Source organism: Carettochelys insculpta, chromosome 16 (assembly GCF_033958435.1).
Source record: "Carettochelys insculpta isolate YL-2023 chromosome 16, ASM3395843v1, whole genome shotgun sequence".
Lineage (NCBI taxonomy): Eukaryota > Metazoa > Chordata > Testudines > Carettochelyidae > Carettochelys > Carettochelys insculpta.
The window spans coordinates 12076957-12100432 of NC_134152.1; the positions used below are offsets into that span (position 1 = coordinate 12076957).

The following is a 23476-nucleotide window of genomic DNA, read 5'->3' on the forward strand; positions in this document are numbered from 1 at the left end:
AAAGAGCAGTCTTATTACATGTGTGTACAGGGATTATTTCTCTCTGGATGGGACCATTTGTGAGATTTTTATTGGTTAAATGTGGAAAGACATGAAGAAGAAAGACTTTTGTTTCGGTAAGCCTTGACTGGATGAGCATAATTTGCAAAGGTCTCCTCAAAATCTGCACTCTGCATACAAAACCCCTGCATTTGCACATTACTATGTGCAGGTCTCTGTTGCTACAAAGCATGCACTTTAATCGTGTCTATTGTTTTTGTGTATTGATCTGATCAGCTGGATCTCTAGGCATATGCATACGTGTGAAGAACCCATCACCCAAGCATTCATTGGGGGGTCTTTCATTTGTCCACCCAGGTCTCACTGCCTGAGAACCCCACTTGAACACCAGTATTTGTTCATGCACACTTGCACACCAAACGCACTGGTGCATGTGCTGTCCTGCACTGTTACCCGCATTGGCACGATAGCCATTGCTGGGAGCCCTCTGCAGGTGGGAGCAAAGGCAGTGGTGTCTCCGGACTGCTCCCTTTGTGCTGCTTACCTAGCCACACAATGCTGGAACAGAAAATCAGAGGGAAGCCCCAAAACTCCTCATTAAACTCATGATGGGAAAGCGTCAAGCGACGTGGCCGCGAAGCGAGACCTCAGCAGCATGTCTCTCCCTCACCACCAGGCAGTGGGCGGAGCCACCAGCAAGGCCCCTCCAATACACCACGATAGGGAGATGCTAGTTCATCGCGTTCCTCCGGGCGGCAGAAAGGAACGAGTGCGCCTGAGCACAACAGACGGTACGATTGCGCTTGCGCAAAAGCTTTTGGTGGCGTAACCAATCTTGGCCCCTCTTCCCGCCCCTTTGTGACACGGGCTTGATGATGGGCATGCAGGTATCCAATAGATGTGGGCTTTGCCTTTCAAACCGGGAAGGGTGGAGCAAGAGCTGCCAGTGAGATAGCGAGGGGCGGGTTTTTTTTGACAGCAGGTTTGGCAGCTGTCTTTCCTGGGGTTTTACTGGGATTGGGGCGGCGTCTGCGGCTCAGTGTGTTTGCAACCCGCGGACGGGTGGGACCTGTGGGGACGCTGGCCGGGAGCATGGGGGTTAGGTAGGAGCGGCCCGGCCCCAGCAGCAGCAGCAGCCGCCGCCGGCGGGGAGGGGAGGCGAGCGCTGCCGCGTGACGGGGTCTGGGCGAGGCGGCGAGTCTGAGGCGGCTGGACGATGGAGGACAAGAAGGAGGAGGGCGAGGCCGAGATTCATGAGCATGGGCCTGAGCACTGGTTCAGCAAGTGGGAGCGGCAGTGCCTGGCCGAGGCCGAACAGGAGGAGGCGCTGGCGCCCGAGCTGCAGGAGGAGGCGGCCGCGCAGCCCGAGCACAAGCAGCAGAAGCTATGGCACCTCTTCCAGAACTCGGCCACCGCCGTGGCGCAGCTCTACAAGGGTGAGCCGAGCCGAGCCGAGCCGAGCCGAGCGGGCGGGCCGGGGGGATGGGGCGCCGCTGAAGGGCGAGGCAGGACTCCTGCGGCGAGGGGTGCGGGGCAGAGGGAGGGCGCGGGGGAAGCCGGCGCCGCAGGGCGGGGTGGGAACTTGGCAGCACGCAGGAGCCGCGGGGGTGGAACCCATCCATGGAGGCGGATGGGAAAAAAAATGGCGTAAGGTGGAGCCGCCGCCTCCTCTCTGGAAATCACCTTTCCATCCTCTCTCGGGGGAGGAGACGACCCCGGGAAACCCGCCGCCCTCGCCCCCCGCCCCACGGCGGCTCCTGTCTCCAGCCTGTCTGGAGCCGCGGCCCCTCCCCAGAGACTGCCCAAAATGGCGGGGGTGGGGGGGCGGAAGGGAAAGGGATCGGCCCCGGGATGGCGGCGAGGGGGCCCTTTGGCGTGCGGGGTAGAGCAGACTCCTAGCGGCGCTCGGCGGCCGCTGGGGGGAGCGAGGGGCAGGGTCCCACCGCCGAGAACCGCCCAGAAGAGGGGGGTGGGAAGGAGCCCGGCGGTGACCCGCAGAGCAGCCGAGGGGAGGAGAGCCGGGACAGAGCCTTCGCGAAAGCGGCTTCTGCCGTCTAGCCCGGGGAAGAGGCACGGACAAAATGGCGAGCGCGGGGAAGGCCCCATTGTGCCCGGAAGCTGTGGGGACGGGGCGGGGCAGGGCTCTGCGCCGAGAGCGCTATGGCCTGCCCGGGGTCCGGGCAGCAGGCGCGGCCGGGCCAGCCACACCCCGGTCCCGGGTTGCCACGGGAGGCTGAACAAAATGGCGAAACCTAACATGGCCGTTCCGAGGTAGCGCCTCCAAAACAAACAGCGCGTGTCTTCTTCGTCCCCGCAGACCGGGTGTGCCAGCAACCAGGGCTGTCCCTCTGGGTCCCCTTCCAGAACGCCGCCACCGCAGTCACCAACCTCTACAAAGGTAAGGCCGCCCGGCGCGCCTTCCCCCTACGTGTCAGCTGCTTCCGGGATCTCGCAACCTCTCCCGGGCCGCTCTGGTTTGGCAGCAGTTAACTTCCTTGCGTGTTGGCTCCTGTGCGGATTAAGTTTTTTCTACTCCTACGTTCTTGTACAAGGAGGCTTTTAACATGTGCGTGTCATTCTGATAAGCTCAGGAGAAGAGTATAACTAGCTATGGCATAGTATTTGACATTGTGTAACTTGTAGCTTTTAAAATATGTTAGTCAAAAGGCAGACTGTTTCAGATGTGAATTTCAGAGGTTTTTTAAAGCATAGCTTCTAAGCGCTAATGCTGGTGTTTATGATGCTCACTCTTTATTAGGCCTCTAACTGTGCCAGTTAAGTTACTGCTGTCTTTTAGTGTCTATGGTGCACAAAAATTGAAAGTAATGTTTAGCAACTTAATTAGTGATTTTTTTTTTTTTTAACAAAGAAAATTCTGTTCCTCAACTGTGTCTGACAGCATTGTTGACATATAACATGGAGTCTAACTATTGTTATATAAAAAAGTATGAATTTCTAGTTTCTGTTTGGAAAAACTCTACTTATAGGTCATTGGTCCTGTTCTCATCAGTATTATCCTGAACCATTCAGTGACTTCTTCCAAATCAGCCTTTTGAACAGTGCAGACTGTTTTAGTGTGGCTCTCTGATGGTGATGAGTCAAATGCAGAGTCTTTTAAAAAATGGAACCAGATAAGCAGCTGAACATGCTTTTATCTTTGATAGTTAGCACTTGGCTAATATGTCAATCCATGGATTTGTTTTAAATGACTGAGTTTAACAGTTAGTATTTCTATCATCAGGGTACTCACCATGCAATAATAGGAAGGAAATGGTGTATATATGTAGCATTGGAAATTAGTGTGCATTTTTCCAAAGGGGAAACTCTACATCTGCCCGTGTATCTACAGTAGATCAGCCATGAAGAATTAATGAAATAGAGATGGGAAAACATAGAGCCACAGAAATTACAAATGGAATGTGGGCCCAAGGACTAGCCAGAAACACTAATCATAGGCTTTGACTTGGCAGCTACTAAGTGTTAATCGCCCGTTTCCTTGATGACAGTCAAACTACGGCAGAGCTTCTACTTGCTCATCTATTGCTGCATGATAAATAGGTGCTGTTGCATGAATCAAAGCTTATTATCTGGCTAGAACACACATTTTGATAATCTAAAATCTTGCTGATAGGTGGCTATTCAGAGCACCTCTCCTCAGGAAGGCCTGATTGGATTCAGTTAAACAATTTGATTTAAAGTTTTTTCCAAGAAAAAATACACATCTTTGTTTTGCCACATTTATGCAACAGAGTAATTTGAAAATAATTATCATGAAATTACCTTGATCTGGCTCTCCCATGAACAAAATAATTTAAATGTGTACTGAAAACTTTTATGTGCTTTTCTTTCAAGTAACACTAGAAATTACTATGTCTTTCTGGTCACTTGTGTATTTCAGTCTTTTTTTCAAAGTCTGTTTTACTGTTTCTGTAGAAGTATAATTGCCTGCAGCCATGTTTACACTGTGGGTTCTCTAGTGCCATATGTTCACATTGTTGTGGAGTGGTCATTTCCATCAGTGTTGTCTCCTGTGACAGTGGAGTACATATGCCGAATTAAGTCTGTTCAGCTCTTCAGGATTTTTTTCATCCATGAACAATGTAGTAAGCTCATGTGAATTAAGCCAGTGTAGACCACAGTTATGGGAGGGGGCAGGGAGGATGGGAAATGTCAAAGGAAAGTAGGCTTGTAGAACGACACGTGGGGCAAGGTATTTTCAGCAATTTAAAACTTCTGTCTCTTTAATGGAGTACATTTCAAGAGATTAAAATCCTGAGAAGTTCTGCCCTAGAAGAGCTAGCAGGGTAGAATCACACTAAAACACTATCTAATACTGAAACACTTACATGTTCTTGTTGCTTTTTAAAACTTACTTAATTGTGGCTACCAGCAAAGGTGTGGAGTGGCAGCATGCTTAGTACGAAACTCCAAAAAAGTTATCAGAGGAATATCGTGTGGTGAATCATGCATCTCTAACTGCTTACATCTGTAATGTATACTTAGAGCAATTTTTTTTTTCACTTGGTAAGACTATTGGCACCTTTTATTTTATTTTTTTTAAGGTTGACAGATTTAAGCCTAATGAGATCTGAAAAAAATCTTATCAGTCTGTTTGGTTCTCCTCAACTCAATTCATCTGCTTAGTTTTCACTTTTAAACTTGATGTAACTCTTAACATTTAATCATCGTTAATATGAAATTTTCCAGTCGGTTGTGGCACTGAAGGCACCAAGAGCATTCTAGGTCTTTTAGCCTTACTAAAAAAGAAAATAAGTTGTTGCTTGCTGTCCTCCAGATGTTAACTGAAAATTGTTTGGCCCAGAAGACAAAAATTTCAGTACTGGTTATTTGAGGGTTCAGGTTAATAAAATGCCTGATATGAAAGTTTACTGTAGCTTGCTTAAGTATGTCCACAAAAGCTAGTAGAAGGACTGATGCAATCTCCTATTTTTTAGTCTTCAAAAATGGTTAGGTGTGATGATATTTACCTTGATTTTTGTGAGCTGGCAGAATATTGATTGCATATGATAAACTTGAAAAAGTATTCGTTTCTTAACATAATTGTTAGTGTTTCTTTAACAGTGAGACTTGAATGTTTGAATAGTAGCAGTTGCACTTGGACCTCTAAATATTAGTAAAGAGGAGCAATCTTTCACTTCAAATATTTTTTATTGTAAAGAGTGTGAAATTAAGCTTTATTTCTATGCTTTATAAATTAAAAGCACTCAAAATACACTTGACAAATCTCAGCTTTATCTAAAAGTAGTTTGAAATGCTGCTTATTTTTAAGTGATCGATGGCTGCATTGTTCGTTCTTGGGAGGGACTGTTTATTCCGACCATGACAATCAAATAATGGAGCTTGTAAACAAATCTTAATTGTTCAGCTGACTTTGGTTATTAAATTGGGTAAATGGCCATATAACTTCATGTGAGTGGATTTTGTACATAATATGTAAAAACTAGTTTTGAAGCTGGCTTGCAGGTAACTGCCAAGTTCTTCAGTGTATTTTGGCTGAAAGCTTACGTGAGGAAAATTGGAGTGGACTGCCAATGTTTAGGCTGCGTCAACACTAGCAAGTTTTTTTCAGGAGAAGGGGGATCTTTTGAAAGATCCCCCAGAGCATCTAAACATAGTGTTATTTTGAAAGTAAATCAAAAGAATGTGATGCTCCTTTTGAAATTGCTCTTCCTGTCCCGTTTCAGGTAGGGTGCCCCCTTTTGAAAGCTTATCTTCAAAAGAAAATGTGTGTAGACACTCTGCAGGCCCCCCTTTTTCTGAAGGGAGCAGCCCTCATGGGACCTGACTTTTTCGATCCCTGACCCGCTCTTTTAAAAGAGTGGGGGCTGTGTAGACACTTGCTGGAAAGAGCAGGTCACTCTTTTGTGTGTGGATACATTCTTCTGAAAGAACATTTTTCAGAAGAGCTTCTTTTGGAAGATCTCTATAGTGTGGACATAGCCTTAGTTTAATGTCTTTATTTTCTTGTTCATATGTTATAATCCCTGTTGCCAAAGCTCTGAGAAGAAACTGCTGTGTCAGAAACAGTAGAACTTGCCCAATTTCATGAGTACAGAACATCGTATGTCGTACCCTATGAGTTCAGTAGCATACTGAAGTAGTTCTTAGAATAATTTGCCAGAGTTGTTAGAAATTCCTCTGTGTCCAAAAATGATCTGACAATCTACTAGAAAATAACAAGTGGAATGCACAGGGTGACCATTCATGTCTACATACAGCTTTGTGGAATGGCTTAATAGGCTAGAGTTCACTCAAGTACTAAGTTTTTGTGTGCTAAACTTATACTTTTCTTTGAAAGTAGAAGGTGGAATAGTTTGAAAATCCATAAAGTAAAGTACTTTACAAATGCACAGATATGAGTGGGAGCAATTGAAGATTCTGTGCATGAGACTGTTTTAAAAAAAAAAATGAAGCATGGAACATTGCTAAAGGACTAGTTATGGATGACTGTCTTTGAATTAAAGGATAATTTCTAGGTAAATCATTTTCAGGGATGATTTTCGTTAGTACCTATGACCAGAAATTTTTTTTAGAGAGCTTTGTGTTTAGTTTGTTTCCCTAGTTTGTGTGGATATTCTTGCACATAATGGAAAAGAATAGCTTTAAAAAGGAACTTAAATCAAAACTTGTTAGGGGGACTTGCTCATCTGTAATGCCAGAAACTGAGTTTTTTTTTTTTTTTTTTAAATTGACTTTTGTTTTGGCAATCTCTTCAGATGTTCCACTGTTAAACAATAATTGAAATACCATAAATGATGCTTTAGCTTAAATTAATTTAGGTCAAAAACAGTTCTTTTTGACCCTTATATTAAAACCTGAGCATAATCAGTCTTATTTATAGGAAATACTTTTGATAGCTCTCTATGCACAAAGTGTGGATTGGGAGCTGCAGTGGTGTGCTTAATTAAATGTAGAAGAGAGACCATCCTTGACTTCCAGTTTATTTTTATACATTGTTCTCCACAGAAGTAGCCTTTAGGCTTATGTTTACTAAAATTACATCTAGGTTGTTTCTCTTGAAGGTATTGGAAGTGTGTTACTCTGATTCCCAAGGTGAGGCAGGAACTTGTCTGTGGTCTTTTGTAATCTCATTCTTGTCAAATCAGACTCATCATAACCCCTATGAACAAACAAGCAATAGACTGACTATGCTGCTTCAGCTAGAACACTTACTAAGAGCATTCCTTTTCTCTTTTTTTTTTTTCCAGAAAGCGTTGATGCCCACCAACGAAGCTTTGATGTAGGAATTCAAATTGGCTATCAGCGTCGCAATAAGGATGTGTTAGCTTGGGTTAAAAAACGCAGAAGAACTATCCGTAGAGAAGATTTGATCAGCTTCCTATGTGGAAAGGTTCCTCCTCCACGAAACTCTAGAGCTCCCCCAAGATTGACTGTAGTATCCCCTAACCGAGCTACTTCAACAGAAACTAACTCTTCTGTAGAGACTGATTTGCAGCCCTTCCGTGAAGCCATAGCTCTGCATGGTAACAGTAGTATTTTTCAGCTTTTATTTCTTTAAAGATGGGTGGGAATCCTTGAGGAGGAGTATGCTTCTTTGTTAAGCTCTGGTTTGTTTAGGGGCTACCTTCGCTACCTATATAACTAGAGAGAAAGAGTAGCTAACATTAAATGTCTTAGTTAATTGCTAAAAAGTTGTGCAATTGTTAAATTTTTAAGTGCAGGCTGCAGGTGGGGTCTCCTAGAGTGAATTTAGGATGCATTTCTAGTACTCTTTCTTCAACATAATTCTAAAAAAAATTATTTCATTGCCATTACATATCTCACTCCTTCATCAATATTTTCAAAACCAGCTTCTGGAACATGCAGTTGAAAAGCCTTATTTACCAAAGTTCTGGAAGGGAAACTGGCCTTTCCGAAAAGGTGTTGATCCTACCTACTGGTAAAAGAGCAGATGGGATCTTTAATGGTTTTTAGTTTTGGGTTTTTCTGAAACCTGGCACTCCCCTGTCACTGGAAGGCAGTTTTGTTTTTTCTGTGCTTTGGGGAAGCGTGTTGTCTTACCTATGCTTTCCTTCACCTTTTTTTTTTTTTTTTTTTTTTTTTTTTTTCTTTTTATGGAATTCTTTCTTGGCTAAACACTCCTTGGCTGTGTCTACACAGGCACAAATTTTTGAAATAGCCATGCTAATGGCCATTTCAGAGATTACTAATGAGGCACTGAATTGAATATTCAGTGCCTCATTAGCATTAGGATGCTTCCGGCCACGACGCTTCGAAAGCTCGCTGCTTGGCGCGGCTACACGGGGGTCCTTTTTCGAAAGGACCCGCACCTTTCGAAATCCCCCTTATTCCGATCAGTGAGCAGGATTAAGGGGGTTTCGAAAGGTGCAGGGCTCTTGAAAAGGACCCCCATGTAGTCACGCTGAGCCATGCGCTTTTGAAGTGCCACGGCTGGAAGTGTCCTAATGCTAATGCGGAGCTGAATATTCAATATGGCTATTTCGAAGATTTGTGCCTGTGTAGACACAGCCCATATGTTTTATTTTTGTACTACCTTGCTGCTTAATTGGTTTCACTGGTATGCTTAGCATCCTGATTGGTCAGGAGTAGGTCAGCTGAATTTCTTCTTGACTGGATTATTGAAACTGTACTACTAGTGAAGGCATCATTCTAGCCATGCTCCATAGGAAAACATTCCTCAGAGGAAAAACTGTAGCACTTCGAGAAAAGCCATTGCTAATATTTAACAACTGTGACTTTATTCTAGGAGTTCTTGCTGCATGAAAGTATGATGTATTAGCTTTAGAGAAATTGATTGATTCAGTTATAGAATTCAAGTGTTTGAACTCCGGTTTGGCCATGATGTCTTTGTGTGGTCCCCAGACCCAAAGAGCTGGTTCCTTATTCCACCCAGCCCCTAGTAGGAATCACTTTACAACATCTTCTCTTAGATAAAACTTGGGCCTTTGTTAATTTTAAAGATTATACTTCTGTACCTAAATGGATGTTATCTTTTTTTTTTTTGGCTAAATGTTTCTTATTTGAAAAAAAATAATTCACCCTGCATAATGTACACACTCGTTTCTTACTACTTTATCCTTAGAGTAAAATTATCCCAGCATCTTGAGTTTTATGAATTTCTAGGCTATTCTTTAAACCTTTCCCATTCTTTAAGTGTTCACGTCAAGACCTTTTAGGTGAGTTGTCCTTAAACTATAAAATGATGAACTCGCCCAAAAGTAGACCACAAAATATTTATTTTGTTAGAAACTAAACTTAACCCAACTGTTTCTTGAGTAATACTTGAGTTAGGAAGATGAAAGCAGTATGGGCTGGAGGAGATGGGTTTGCCTGGAAAGAAATAATGAGTAACTGGCCTCTTCAATTAGAGATTCTTAAAAAAGAATACAGTATTAGAGACTTGATTGTGACCTGAAAGTTCAAATCTCAAAGCTACAATGTGAGATTTGTTCTCGCTGGTTCACCATATCACCACCCACTGCCCTCCATCTTTTTTTTTTTTTTTAAACTTATTCTTTTGATCTCTTCGTGGGCCTCTTAACCTTCATATGTTTGTGGAGAAATGGCTTATTTTTTTTGGTCCTGGGTTTTTCCCTTCCATGCTTCTCCCACTTTAAAAAAAAAAAAAAAATCCATGCAGTAATTGGATTAATATTCATATTTTGTTAAAGGGCAATTATAAATGTGGGGGGCAACCTGATTCTAGTGCTGGCTACATCATATTAGTTGTCTGCTAGGGGCCATTGTCTGTCGTTTATGTTGACAGACTAAATAACTAGGCAGAAAGTACAGCTACATTGCTTTAGGAGAAGGTAATATTCCTGAGGGAATTCTGTGCCAGAAATGGTGTTCTGCGCAGAATATTTTGAAAGCTTCAAAATTCTGCATATTTTATTTCTCACCTGTTTCAGTTATTTGGTGACAAATATGTCACAATGATTGTCTTAATCAAGACAGTCTCCCAGGCTTAGGCTAGTTTTGCTAATTGCACTTTCATACCTAGGATTTGCAGGGCCTACTGATTGAACCTTAGCCGCACTTTGAAAGCAGATGTTCGCAGCTCTCACTCAATGTTGTGTGCAGTCAACACATACCAAATTTCGTGGTCCTTGCTTTATGTACTTGAGTAATAGTAGGAGAAAACTACACAGATGGAAACCAGTGGAATCTGGAAATCCTGCCTGTGGGGGCAACAGTAAACAGTGTCCCATGGGCTACACATAGAACCTGAGGGGCCACAAGTGTTGTATGAAGAGCTGCTCCCCTGTCCGTGCAGCCCCCATACATCTGGGGACACCCCCTGCCAACTCACACACAGTTGCCCTGTGCTACTGGCTCACCTGGAACAATGTTCCATCAAGCCTCACTGCTTCTCCAAACTCTCTGCCAAGTACTGCTCTACCCCTGGGGCTCAGTTTCCTGTTGCTGAGGAAACTTTTTGTGGCTATGCTGTGCAGTGGAGGGGGAACTTAGATTGAACATCTCTCATCTGGCACTCTCTGATCTGACAACGTTTATAATCCGGCACCATTTTAGTGAACTAGATGATCAATATCATGGGTTTGGCCAATTTCCTGTGGTCCCATAAAATTTGTTTATAGCCACCAGTCCTGGCTCTCAGTGTTCTGCGCTGTTACTTAAGCGTGTAGGTGTAAAATACAGCTAAGAGACCAGTAAGCAGTGAAAATGTTGGTGATGCTGGTAGACAATATTGACCAACATATGATCAAATATGGCTAATTCTCTTGTTTAGCGCAGGTCAGGTCTTTGGGGGGTAAGATTCAACCTGCAATTAGAGGGTTAGAGATGTTCATCTGTAATTGGAAAACTGTATGAAATTTAAAGTTTCTGTCTCTTCTTTCCCTATGCTACAATATCTAAAAGTGTCCTTCAGCATTCTCAGTTGGGATACTTGATAGAACCTGGTTTCCTTCTTCTTGATACACATTTTCAGTCTCTTCCTCAGGCACAGACATTTACACTGTTTCCCTAGCAACCATTTTCATGTTTTCCTATTCTTTTTAAAATGACTGCTTCCTTTAGCTACTTCTGTCTCAGTACATTAAAATTGAAGAATCTCCCATTCAGTGTCACTGTACTTACCAGCAGAACTTTGTCTTTGTCCCTGGTTCTAGTACTGGGGTTGGTGTGGAGGTGGCAACATTCTGGTCTGGTGGCAGGCAAGATAGAAAGCCCCAGCTTACCACTTTCTTGGTGCGGCTGCCCCAAAAGGTTCTGCAGTATGCGGTCTCTCTGAACAGCAAGCCCCTCCCTTTCCATGTTCTGGAAAACCATCCCTCTCCTGGCACAAGCAAAACTCTGAGTTTGGTTTCTTAGGATAAAAGAAAACTGCATACCAAATTTGGTGGTTCTAGCCCTTACCATTTAGGAAGAGTTCTTGAATAAAAGGACTGGCACTAAGTATACAGTAAGGTGTCAACATTTGCCAGGGTTCCATGTTGAGAGCTCGCAAATGTTGAATTTTGGCAGCCGCTGCAGCTCCCTGCCTGGAGCCTGACTGCTGGTGCTCTCTGCCCCGAGCTCCAGCGAGGTGGCTTTGGTGTCCAATGAATAATTGAATTTGCAGACTTTAAGTTTGTGAATGTGGGAATGCTACTGTATATCTGATTTTAAAAAATTCTGGAGTTGTCTTGAACTAGTTAACCCATCAGATTGTTCCTATATGCTTGTCTTGAATATTAGCTTGCTTACATTCAGTGGTCTAAAAGTAGCCTCCTAATGTGTGTGGTGTGTGTGTGTTTTTTTAAATCCAAAGATAGTCAAACAATGCCACAAAACCAAATGTGATGCTGCCTATTGCTACCTGCTTAAGCTCCCTCTTAATGGGAACAACATAGGTGCTTGAACTGTGTTAGCACATGGTAATATATCTTAACTATGTGACACAAACTAATGCTCAGATTTTTTCCTGAAACATAAGAACAGTAAGTTTTGGTTTCTGATTTGTGTTGTGTTCATGGGGATGCATCTGGTGCAGATGGAGGGTAGGTCAATCAGTAGCTTATTAACCAGAATAGGTAGGGGTGGAGTCCCTTGCCTGTGTTTCCCAGAAACTGTGAATAGGCACCAGGGGATAGATCATTTGATCGCCTGTCCTGTATGTTCCCTCTGAAGCATCTGGAATTGGCCACTGTCAATGACAGGATACTTGGTGAGATGGGCCTTGTATGCCTACGTGGATCTAGTGTGACCTTGTATCGCTGTGCTTAGTCTTATGAGGCACTACCTTGTGGAACTATTTTAAAAGTATATTGGAGCCTGTTGCAAGAAATCCTTTGCAATTAAGTCAAAATTTTCAAAACTTACATCGGTGGTTTTTCCAGTCACACGTGCACTTCCACAATTTTGCTTTCCGGATGTGTATTCCAGCTTTCAATTGAAACTATCACACCACTTTCTTTAGAAAATAGGTGTTCTAAACATTTAGTCATAAAATTGCCAGAAATAGAAATGCATTTGGTTTGCCTTCTCTTTCATAAGAGATGAGTAGCTCACAAGGGGAACACAATCTTTCTTGCAGAGGACCCATATATTAATGTTAGTGAACCCCAGGCACCCTCCCATTTATGATCATGCGGTCACTATATCTGTAATAGCTTAGGTTACTGTATATGGAGGAAAGTGTCTATTGTAGCATGCATATATCCTCTCTTTGTTCTCCAGTTCAACTTCTTTGGCTTCCTAATCTCCTTGTCTGCCCCCTCACACCCACCAACCAGGGTGGATTCATTTAAATCAAAGCAATTTAAAATCTATGATTTTAAATCCCCCCCCCCACCAAAAAAAATTGATTTTTAAATTAAATTACAAAAACTAAGACCGCCTGCCTGCTTCGAGCGTGCTTAGTAAATTGAACTCCTTGGCGCACTTTTTAAGAGAACCAAGTTTAGGATGGGGTCACCTAAGAAAAGATGAGTTATGCGGAGTAGACTTGGCATAACCATTGTGGTCTGTGACCATGTTGTCAAATAAGGCACATGTATTATACCATTGAAAAAGTTACACTCGTGGCAACTTGCAACTTTAGAATCTTATTGTAGCTTTCTGTATTGTATACGAGTGATAGATTTTAAGCCTAGGTAACTAATTAAACAAACTATCGTAATTAGCGAAGGTAAACTCCCCCCCCCCCCCAATATAACAAAGAGGTTGGGAATTCACTGGTCAAATACCACTTACACTAAAAGTCCGTAATCCTGAAGAATGATGCATTGGAAAGTGAATTAGTTGTTATAACCTGTTGATCCACACAGCCATATCTACATCTTCTCCAATAAGTAGTTTTCCTGACAGTGTTTTTTTTGCAACTAAGCACTACGTCATCTTGCACTGTTGTATACTTGACACATTTTTCATTTGTTTTACCCGGGGAGAGATTTTCCTTCAAAATATGTTTAGCAAGGTTTTCTCTTATGCCTGGAAGCCCTGACATTTTTTTCTTTGGCAAAGTGTGGCGAAATAAAGGAAGCTGTGTTTGTTGGGAGAATGTCTTCTGTCATTTATTTATTTCCCTACTTCATTCCACTGTTCCTTTTTATGCCACCACTGTCCTTTCTTATACATTGGCTGTGTCTACACTTGCGTTCCTCTTGCAAAAGGAATGCAAATGAAGTGGTGATTCACAATCTCACACTTCATTTGCATAATCTCTTTCAAAAGGGGAAAAAAAAGCAGTATAGATGGGTCTCTTTCAAAAATAAACCCTGTCTTCAAAAGAACTCTTCTTCCTGAAACAAAATAGGAAGCAAGCTTCTTTTGAAGAGGGGGATTATTTTCGAAAGAAACCCATCTACACTGCTTTTGTTTCTCTTTTGAAAAGAGATTGACACGTAAATCAGCACTTCATTTTCATTTTTGATTCCAGTCATCTGCATTTCTTTTGAAAGAGGAATGCAAGTGTAGACGTAGCCATTGTGTCTGTCTTCATGACGATTATCTTAACTCCTGTGCTGTGCTTGGAGGTTCACCACCGCATAAGCACAGAATAAAACAGTCCTCTCCTGCTTGTCTCTGGGTTTTAGTATTTCATGCTACTTCATAGCTTGAGAAACCAGCATTCTTATTTCAACGTGCAAGAGCTAGTAGTTAGTCTCTAGTCTGTCCAGCCTAAGTGTATGTATAGCATATTTATGATATTAAATGAGAAGTTTAGTATTTTAAAAAAAAATCAAATTTTTAATTTAAAAAAAATTATCCATCCTGTCATGTACGTACTTCCTTCCCAGTTGCCAAAGCCTCCACTTCCCCCTCATAGTCCCGAGCCAGCAGTATGGGGGTGGGAGCTATACAGAACTCTAAAATAAGTAATCCCAGTGGCTGCTGCAGTCCCACCTAGTTACTGACATCTTCCGGCAGCAGCAGCTCCTAATAGAGGCGCACAGATCACCTTTTTATTTGTAGCTGATTCTACGTGCATCCATGGTCTTCATAACTAACATGCGGGAATACCTCGAACCGGTGTCCAATACACTGTGTCTTCGCTGGATGTGATGAATGCGGCTCAGGAAAGCTGCACACGTGGGGCACCCCTCCTGCCACTCTGCACACTTGCCCTATCGTTTGGTGGGATAGGTATGTGGTGGCAGCGGCAAGGATGCTTTTCCTGCAGCTGACTCAGGGCCTGGACAGCTTGCATGGGCTGGCTAAGCGGTGCAGCTGGGCAGCTCAGGTGGCAGAGTGGTGCTGTTGGCTCAGGGTGGTTGGGCAGCTCATGCAGGTGATGGCCCTGGTGAGTTACTGGAAGTTTGGGGTGGGAGGGTTAGGGTGCCTGCCTGGTGGGTAGGGGAAGGGTGCCTGACTATATGGGGGAGTGCCTAGCTTGGGGGGCAGTGTGGGAGGTGGGGCTGTAGCAAGTGATTTAGTATGTGGTTTGTGTTTTTTTTTTTTTTTTTTTTTTTTTTTTGGACACTGACCAAGAAGCAGCTTTGAGGGGCAGAGCAGGGAAGAAGTATCAGTGTACCAGGCATCCTGTGACCTACCAGTATGTGCTCCGTAGATCATTTATCTAGTTACCACACAATGTCCATAGCAAGTAGTGCTTGGTACGAAGGTTTATTCTGGTATGTGTGTGTTTGAAATAGGACAGAATTGATGTGCATAATAGAGAGCACCTGTATTAACAGGTTAGTACAGCTTTATGGAAAATTAAACTTTATTCTGCAGTTGATGTCAGAGTGGCTGGTGGATGGAGCAGTGAATATGTGGCAATAGATAATTAAGAATTCCATTTTCGTACTGTACCTCTCAGATCATGATTCTTTGTCTCCGCATATTCTTTTCATAAGAACAAACACAACTTCTCTGAAATTTTGATAAATGATCCGGAACACTTCAGTAATTGCTACTTAAACTAAATTCTCCTTTTCTGCTGCTGGTTTTCTCCAGTGATTCTTATGCTGGCCAAGGGAGGTTTCTGGTAGTCATCTTTGTTCAAGATAAAAATTGATATTTCTTGAGGACCACTTCTAATTTTAAAATTAATCTTTTTTGCAAACTTTGTGTAGGATGGAAAGCCATTGTTTTATGGCATCACACTGAGTTCCTTCATGGAACCATTTCAGGCTCTTTTTGTAATTTTCGTGTAAGGTTTTAATATTTCTACTTTAAATTATTTGAAACAGACATCAATTTTTAACATACCACAACTTCCACTTACATGATAGTCTTTCATAATGTCTGTATCATTAAGATTAGATTCAGAAAAAACTTGAGTGGACTTGTGGTTTAAATGCTAGTTTTGCTTTCTTGTCTTTAGTGGAAGACTTTGGCAAGTGATGTCGAGTTATAACTTAACTCAGGAATTACGTTCCTTTTCCTTTTTCTGCCCTTAATTTGAGGGTAGGGCTATGTTGAATTTCAGTGTAAAGCGATACACAGCAGGTGCCACTTAATCTTAGTCTTTCTTGTTACTAGAAGGAAGTGCTAGCCCAATATGTTTTCAAATTCAAAACAAAGCAGAAGTTTTCAAAAATTTATCAAGAAGCAATTAAGATGAACAGCTTTTTTTGCTTTACACTTGATCTTTTGTCTGTGCCCACTACAATTACTTATATAATCAGCATATTAACTGAGACAATTTAGGGAGAATATTATTCATCACTAATTTTCTTCCATCCATATGTGGAATTTGTTATATGTACTGAGGCATGTGTACCATCTGTAGAAACACTTACTGCTGGCTGTGGGCACTCTTCAAAATACCTGAGTAGCATTTGGTGGCTGTCCAAGAGCACAGCTTATAGGGAACACTGCTAAGGAGTGCTCTAAAGCTTTTTTTAAAAAAAATCATTAATACAAAAACTACAGTGTGCATATTTGATATGATGTTGTGAGGGCTAAAGTATAATTCTTGAATAGTTACAGAGAGGTAGCCATGTTAATCTAAAGTGCTGCATGATTGCTTTTTTTGATAGTCTGTATCTTTGCAATTTATTAGGTGATGAGGTTTTGTGGGCTGTACCCACTTCTTCAGACATGGAAATATGCTGAAAATGAACTCGCATGATGAATATGTAACAGAGGTAGAAAAACAGGAAAAAAAATGAAAACTGGCAAATGAGCTAAGAGGGTTAGCAGGCTGATTTGTCATTTTCATTTTTTTTTTTTTTTTTTAAATCTCTTCATTTATCGTGTCCAGTGTCCCCCACGTGGTGGCTGTGCAAAAGCCACATCAGGGGAAATTGGCAAAATTTCCTGGCCCACTGGGACAGTTCTTATGGCACACAGTGTGCTGCAGCACATTAGTTGAATGCCAGTGGGCTATGTACCTATTTTTTAAAAAGTACTTTTATCCCCATATTAACTGTCACTTGAAGAGACCTCTTTCACAAAGGAAGCACTTGATATTGGTGTCTGAAATTTAAACCTCTATCATCCTTATAGAAACAAGTCAAAAAGAAGCTTTAGGTCTGTCCCATGAGTTTGCTAAGCTTTGTGGCTTTACAGTGTTTGACTTTGGCAAGAGCAGATAGAAGAACAAACAGGAGAGTTGAATTTTGGCAAGTCAAAGTTCAGCAGTCCTTTGTCTGTCATAGGTGTTGCAAGTTAAATGAGACAAACGTGTTGCAAGTTGAGATGATCAATTTACTTTTTCAATATATATGTTTGGCATTAGCGTAAGCCTCAGGAGTGGAGCAAATAGGAAATCATTCTTTTTGTAAACAAGTGAATTTTGAAACATTTGACCTTTTTCAGGAACTTCTGGGCATTCTGTGCTGGAGACAGACAACACCACTAAAGTTTCTGGTCTGAATTTTAGGTGATAAATTTTACAACACAGTGCAAATTAACATCACAAGAAACTTGCTAAGATACTTGGACTTACTAGTTGCATTAGTCATGCAGTCAGTATTGTGACTGTTTGTTTGTTTTAACCAGCATATGTAATAGTGCAGGAGCTATAGTAATCTGCAAACTTTTTAATTTTATTTTGGCTTATGAATTGTAAATTCAGAAGTGGGGAAAGAGAGCCTGACAATCATGCTTGTTGCCCTATACAACCTTTTTAGTAACATTGTGAGCTTTTCAACAATGTTTGTGTAACTTTATTGTCATAGGGACTAGTAAAGCACTTTTTGTTAAATGTCTTCAAGAATTTAAACACTTCTTGCTTGTGCAAAATAGTTGATGTCTATAAATTGAAGCTTTGTTTAATACATGTATTTTTATAATTCCCAGAGGAGGACCAACATTAGCATTTTTTCATTTTTACCGCTTTAGAAATGCGTTTGGGTAAAACACTAGTGCTCTAAACAAATACAAGCTTCTACTAAGAATATCTCAGCATTTGTAACCTGTCTTCACAACCTGCTCTAAGGAGGCTGATTGACTTTATTGGTGGTTTATGGTCATAGGGAACAACTTGCTATATTTTTAAGCCCTTAATTGTGTGTGTTGGCATCTACATACATGTTGTTATCCTCTTTGCTAGTATAGTAAGAGTAAGCTGTGCTAGTCCATACACAATCAAACCAAAAAGCAGTCAAGTAGCACTTCTCTTCCTGCCACCACATTGTGCCTTTTGTATTTGTGCTCCCTGTTATGTCTGTCCCCTCACAAAGGAGTTTGTAGTTAATCTAGATATGGATGCCAAAGTGCTGACTTGTTTCCTTTATAATACATTACAGTATTTTAATGTTGCCTTTACTGATCACTCGTGCATTATGGGGAAAAGTGGGTACTGTGGTGCTGTCATGTAATGTAGCACTTTAGAGTAAAATGCATTTAGAGGTAAAAACTAATTCAGTAGCACGAATATCCATGTCTCTTTGGACTTGGAGTACTTCATTGGTAATTTGGCCTGTGTTTTTCCTTTTTTAATTGAGAACCTTCTGTTAAACTGTTGGTCTTGCAATGTAGGCCTGTGAAAATGCTTGTCTAAACTTAATTTTTTTTAAAGTTAAACCTTACACACCTGAATTTTTTTAAATTTTTTTTAACAAAATTTAAGCTTTTGAATTCATCGTCAACTTCTGAGGTAGGTTGTGTGAGTTGCTTGCAGCAGCACTGGACAAGCTTCTTTAATCAATAAGAATGTCACATAATTTTTAACGTTCGTCACATTCCCAATGATGATGTTGTGGTTAAAATACCTCAGACGGATTGTATGTTAACTATGCAGCTCTAGGTTATGTATTTAAGGTCCTACGATAAACTTTGTGTAGCAAGTGGATGTGATGCTCAGTAGTTGGTGTTTTTGTCAGCATGATTTCTAGCAAATCTAGTTCTGCTGGCAGCTTTAATTACTGGCTGCATTGTTTTGGGCTCTACTAGTATACCTGATTAAATTCAACATTGTTTTGTATTTTTTCTAGTTCACAGCTTTCAGTGTAGTAAATATAATCTTGAGGTGCTCTTGAAATAAAAAGGTGTTATGAAGCTGACCATTTACTTGACTTGAAATTCTCAGAACAACGTTTTGTAGGGAAACAGTTGGTAGGTACTTATATTCTGTGGGAACACACAAGCAGATTAGGGCTGCTCCTGTATTAGAACATGCTGCTTTTGCCAGATTCAACAGTGCAGTAATATGTTCCAGTGTGCTTGTGTAACAGAATAAGTTGTTGACTATTGCTGTAGTTATCTGCAGCAGGCGAATATTTCAGGAGTAACATAATCTTAATCTGGTACTGAAAGCTGAAGAGTTCTAGTTAGCACAACCTAGAAATGATTCATAAACCTTTATCCAAAACACTGTTGCGAGTATTAGCATATTTCTAAAATGTTTGCATAGCCTTGCTCCAACATCACAACCAATTTAGGGGAACACTGGAACAACTTTAGTGGTATCTTCTGCCATTTCTGAGAATAAGTGACTCTAAAGTAAAAACTTTGCATTTCTACTTTTAGAACCTTGTTCAGTTTAGTTGCTATACAAATGTTTGTCTTATCAACACAGTTCCTGACAAATGAAAATATAACTTTCAGACTTGTACTGGTTCCCTAATTCTGGAGGTTAGGGGAAGTTGTATGAAAATCAAATGCCAGAGAAAGTAACTCACTATGACAGTGGCCTCAAACAGGATAATTAAAGTACTCGCGTAGAACAGTTCTCATTCAAAAGCATTAGTGCTTAAACTGAAAGCACACAATTCGGGGTAGGTTTTCCTGGGTTTAGAGTGCTAAGTTTATATGCATTGTTAATGAGTGACTTTAAAAGGTCTACATACTGGGAAGGGGTTAACTTTGTATTTAGGCCCATATTGTCCCACCATGACATATATGTTAAACTAGCCACATTATTCTGGAAATATGTTGTTCAAGTCAGCTAGTCACACTCAACCAACCACTGTGGCTAGGATGTTGGATATCACAGGCCTAGCAGACAGGCTGGCATGCAGTAGTAATGGAATGTTATATCATGTGAATCTTTGGCATATTAAAAAAAGTGTAATTTCTTACAATGCGTGGGAAAACTAGCTCTTATTCTGACTTGCCTTACTGCCTTTTTAAAATTTTTCCTTTTTTTTTTCCTTTTTCTAGGTCTTAGTGGTGCAATGGCTAGTATAAGTGTTCGTTCAAGTACCCCAGGCTCTCCCACTCACGTAAGCAGTGGTTCCAATTCTAGTCGTAGGAGAAATGGACTCCATGATGTTGATTTGAACACTTTCATATCAGAAGAAATGGCACTCCACTTGGACAATGGTGGAACTAGAAAGCGTACCTCAGCCCAGTGTGGCGATGTCATTACAGACTCACCAACTCATAAACGCAACCGAATGATCTAAACTGCAAAAATTTCAAACCCACCATGCTGCTTGAAAGCCACTTGATCCTCAAAAGTACTATTGAAAAGGAAACATGAGGCCATCTTTTCGCATTCACTGTTTAAGACAAGTGAATTCAATAATTGCCATAAAGGAAGGTTTAGGTATTACGGTAGATGCCTCTTGTAACTACGGCTTTCTTAAACTATATTCTTAGCAGAGGACATCAGATATTGTGTAGTAGTTAGCAAGATCATCATAGGCGAACATGTATCCGTTCCAAGGCTAAAAGTGACCTTACTTGTATTCTTAAAGGGAAAAGGAAATTTCAGATGTTTTATTTGGTTATAGAATGCTTTGTCCTTTATTTCCTGCTGTGTTGAGTATTTGCTTCAACAGTATTGCCAGTTTGACTGAAATTGTCTAAAATATGACTTGGCATCTTTGTCAAATCTGCAGGCTTCCATTTTCGCAGCACTGTACAAGGCACCTAGTTTCTATATAGTAACAGTGTGCAAGTTATAAATATTGGACTGTGCCCTTTTAGTTTTAAAAGCAGTTGATTAATTCTGGTGATTGTGTGATTATGTAAAGAGGTGCTATGATGGTCATGCAATTAATACTTAATATTGAATCAATACAAGGATCTTTATTGGATTCACTTTGTGTGTTTTAGTGGTCTGAAGTAGCAATATTAAACTTTTTCCCCAATTAACTTCATAGCGTTTTACACTTTCCGTTTGAGAGCATATGTGTACTCACTGGTATCCTTGAGGTAAACAAAAACAGTGCAAACTGCAGCAGTACTGACCTAAATTTAGAGAAAGCTGTCCTGTAATTGGAGACTAGGATTTTTTGTTCAGTATTAGCGAAGGGTAGGTATCGTGTACAGCCATCTCTTATTTTACATTTTGTATGAAGTAACTGCCCATTTTGGGGAAGGGTGGAATGCAAGGGAGTGGGGAACATTGGAAAAAGGGTGTGTCCTGTCTACTAACGAACAAGATTTCTGGTCAGTTATGGAAACTGCTTGGACTGACTGGCTTCTGTGTGGCATCATCTTTGGGATGGAGTGATATGTGCAGCTTCTGCCAAGTTCTAAGACAGCTTAATTTCTATCTTTTAATTTTTGAAGATCTTTTTTCTCATTAAATGAAGATAACATGATGGCTTTCAAAGATAAAATCTGCTTTCTTACAGTGTCTTTAACTGAATGTCCTGATGAATATGTAAAGTTGAAAACTAGTTGCACAGTTTAAACTTTAATTCCAAAAAGTCAAGTATGGCTTAAAGCTGCTCCCTCTACACATCAGTAGTGTTAAGTGCAGACATTCAAAAGCTCATTCAAGGGGATCAATTTCTAAACTAAAACATTTTTAGATTAAATATCTGATCTTCATTGACTTTTTAACTCAAGAACTTTCATTCAAAAGCTTCTGCTTATGAGAGGGTCTAAAACAGGGAGGAGTAAAGAGATGAACTCTAGACTTAATGGGTTACGAGGGAATGTTTTTGTGATAGAGGCCCTATCCACATTGTAATAGAAAACGGACAAGCTGCAAGTTAACAGACCATGCAGCTAAATAGGCCTAACACATGGATGAGGCCAAGCTTTGCTAGAATCACCCTACTGAAGATTCTGTTCTAGTTTTCTAGATCATGGTTTTGAACTGTTCTGGTATACCTTGGCCGGAAGTCAAGTAAAATTTTCCAGCCTACTAGACAGCTAGCATTCTGCTAGATGAACTGGGGCAGGGTTACAGCTGTTTCAGTATATTACAATAAATAGCATTCAAGATCTCCATCAAAAGTGGAGCAAAGTTCAGGATATATCATGTTTTGTTCAAAAATTTTGGAGAGCATCTTTACATATTCTAAGAGGAATTATTTTTGTTTTTAATTTGTGTATAAATCAACATGTTCGGGAGGTTTTTCAGCATTTCCATAGCGCTGTGCTAAAAGTTTGCAGTTCATGGAACCATTTAAGTTTATTTTTTTTAAAAGTTAATGAAATCTGTTTGCAGTCTAACAACAAATCACTTAAAGCTGCCAGTATATGTAAAATTAAGTTACTGCTTTTGACTTAAAGCCATAAGGCTTTGTGTGATATTTATAATTCTTTTCTAAAGTAAAACATTTATTTCAATTTGAGACTTTGCATTTTCAAGTAAGATTGACTTGTGAAATGGGATCTGTAAGACAGTAGAAAAGATGTTATATCAACCTTAATTCTGTAAAATAACCTACTTTTAGGAAATAAGCAGAGGTATTTCTCACCGATGAACCAGAAACAGCAGGTGGGCGTCCTAGCCAGCCTTGAATAGACAAGTGTGCCACTCAAACATGTAAAAATTCTGAAGCCCCCTTCCACTTCTTAGTTAAACTAGTTCATAATTGTGCATTTAAACCAATTTTAGCTTATCTTTGTTTCTTTAGATCTTTGATGCCCAACATTGGGATTTCTTGGTGTGAGACAGTTAGTACATGTAGTAGTACTAATGTGGGAGCTCCTCACACACACTGTGGAAAGTACTGGGTTAAATGTGACTTGTGCTTAAATCTCTCCAAATATGATTACATGTGGAGCCTGATCTGTTTTACTTTTTTCCAAGTGAAATAATAAATGCCTCTGTTTAAGTTAATGCTTTGAAGCTTTGCATATAATTTAGTACTATTTAAACTAAATTTGTCAAGCTTTTTTATTTGTGCCATCATTTTGGTAAGAGAAAGCAGGCTTTAATATCTAACAGGTTGCGTTAATATTTTTTGCTTGTAACTTAAATACTTGCCAACTTTTTTACCATCTTCTGTTGGTTTTTTATTTAGCCCCAAATGTTGGTTGTTCTTTAAATGTTAACCCCACCCAAAAATGACTTAAGTGCATGTATTCGCCTGACAAACAGAAGGAGAGCAGATTGTTTCTTTAAAAATAAACATTCAAATCCAGTATCCATGGTTTTGAAGACTTTATTTCTTGTACCAGGGTAGGAAACTTATATTGTGAAACAATGTTTAGGCACTCTTATCTGAGCAAAAAGCAAGTTTACGTCTGTACAGTAAACATTCAGTTCAGACTTGTTCTCTTTTGGGAAAGTGGATGCTTCATAATTTGCTTTCTCCTGTGACTCTTAATGCATACAATAGATCTGTCTCATTCCGTGTTATCAAAACTTAACTTGAGCGTGTGGGGCTAATTACATTCAGTGTATCCTGCACCGAGGCTAGTAAACTTGGCTTGCATTTTATCA

The 23476-nt window shown here is 40.6% G+C and overlaps 1 protein-coding gene across 1 annotated transcript; it reads left to right on the forward strand.

Moving 5' to 3' along the window:
• The first annotated feature begins 1037 nt into the window (after window positions 1-1037).
• HAPSTR1 (HUWE1 associated protein modifying stress responses) lies at window positions 1038-23177 on the forward strand. The gene is made up of 4 exons (XM_075010951.1): window positions 1038-1436; window positions 2318-2398; window positions 7230-7505; window positions 20005-23177. The coding sequence occupies exons 1-4, from the start codon at window positions 1217-1219 to the stop codon at window positions 20247-20249; spliced, it is 822 nt and encodes a 273-aa protein (XP_074867052.1). The 5' UTR covers window positions 1038-1216; the 3' UTR covers window positions 20250-23177.
• Window positions 23178-23476: the final 299 nt, after the last annotated feature.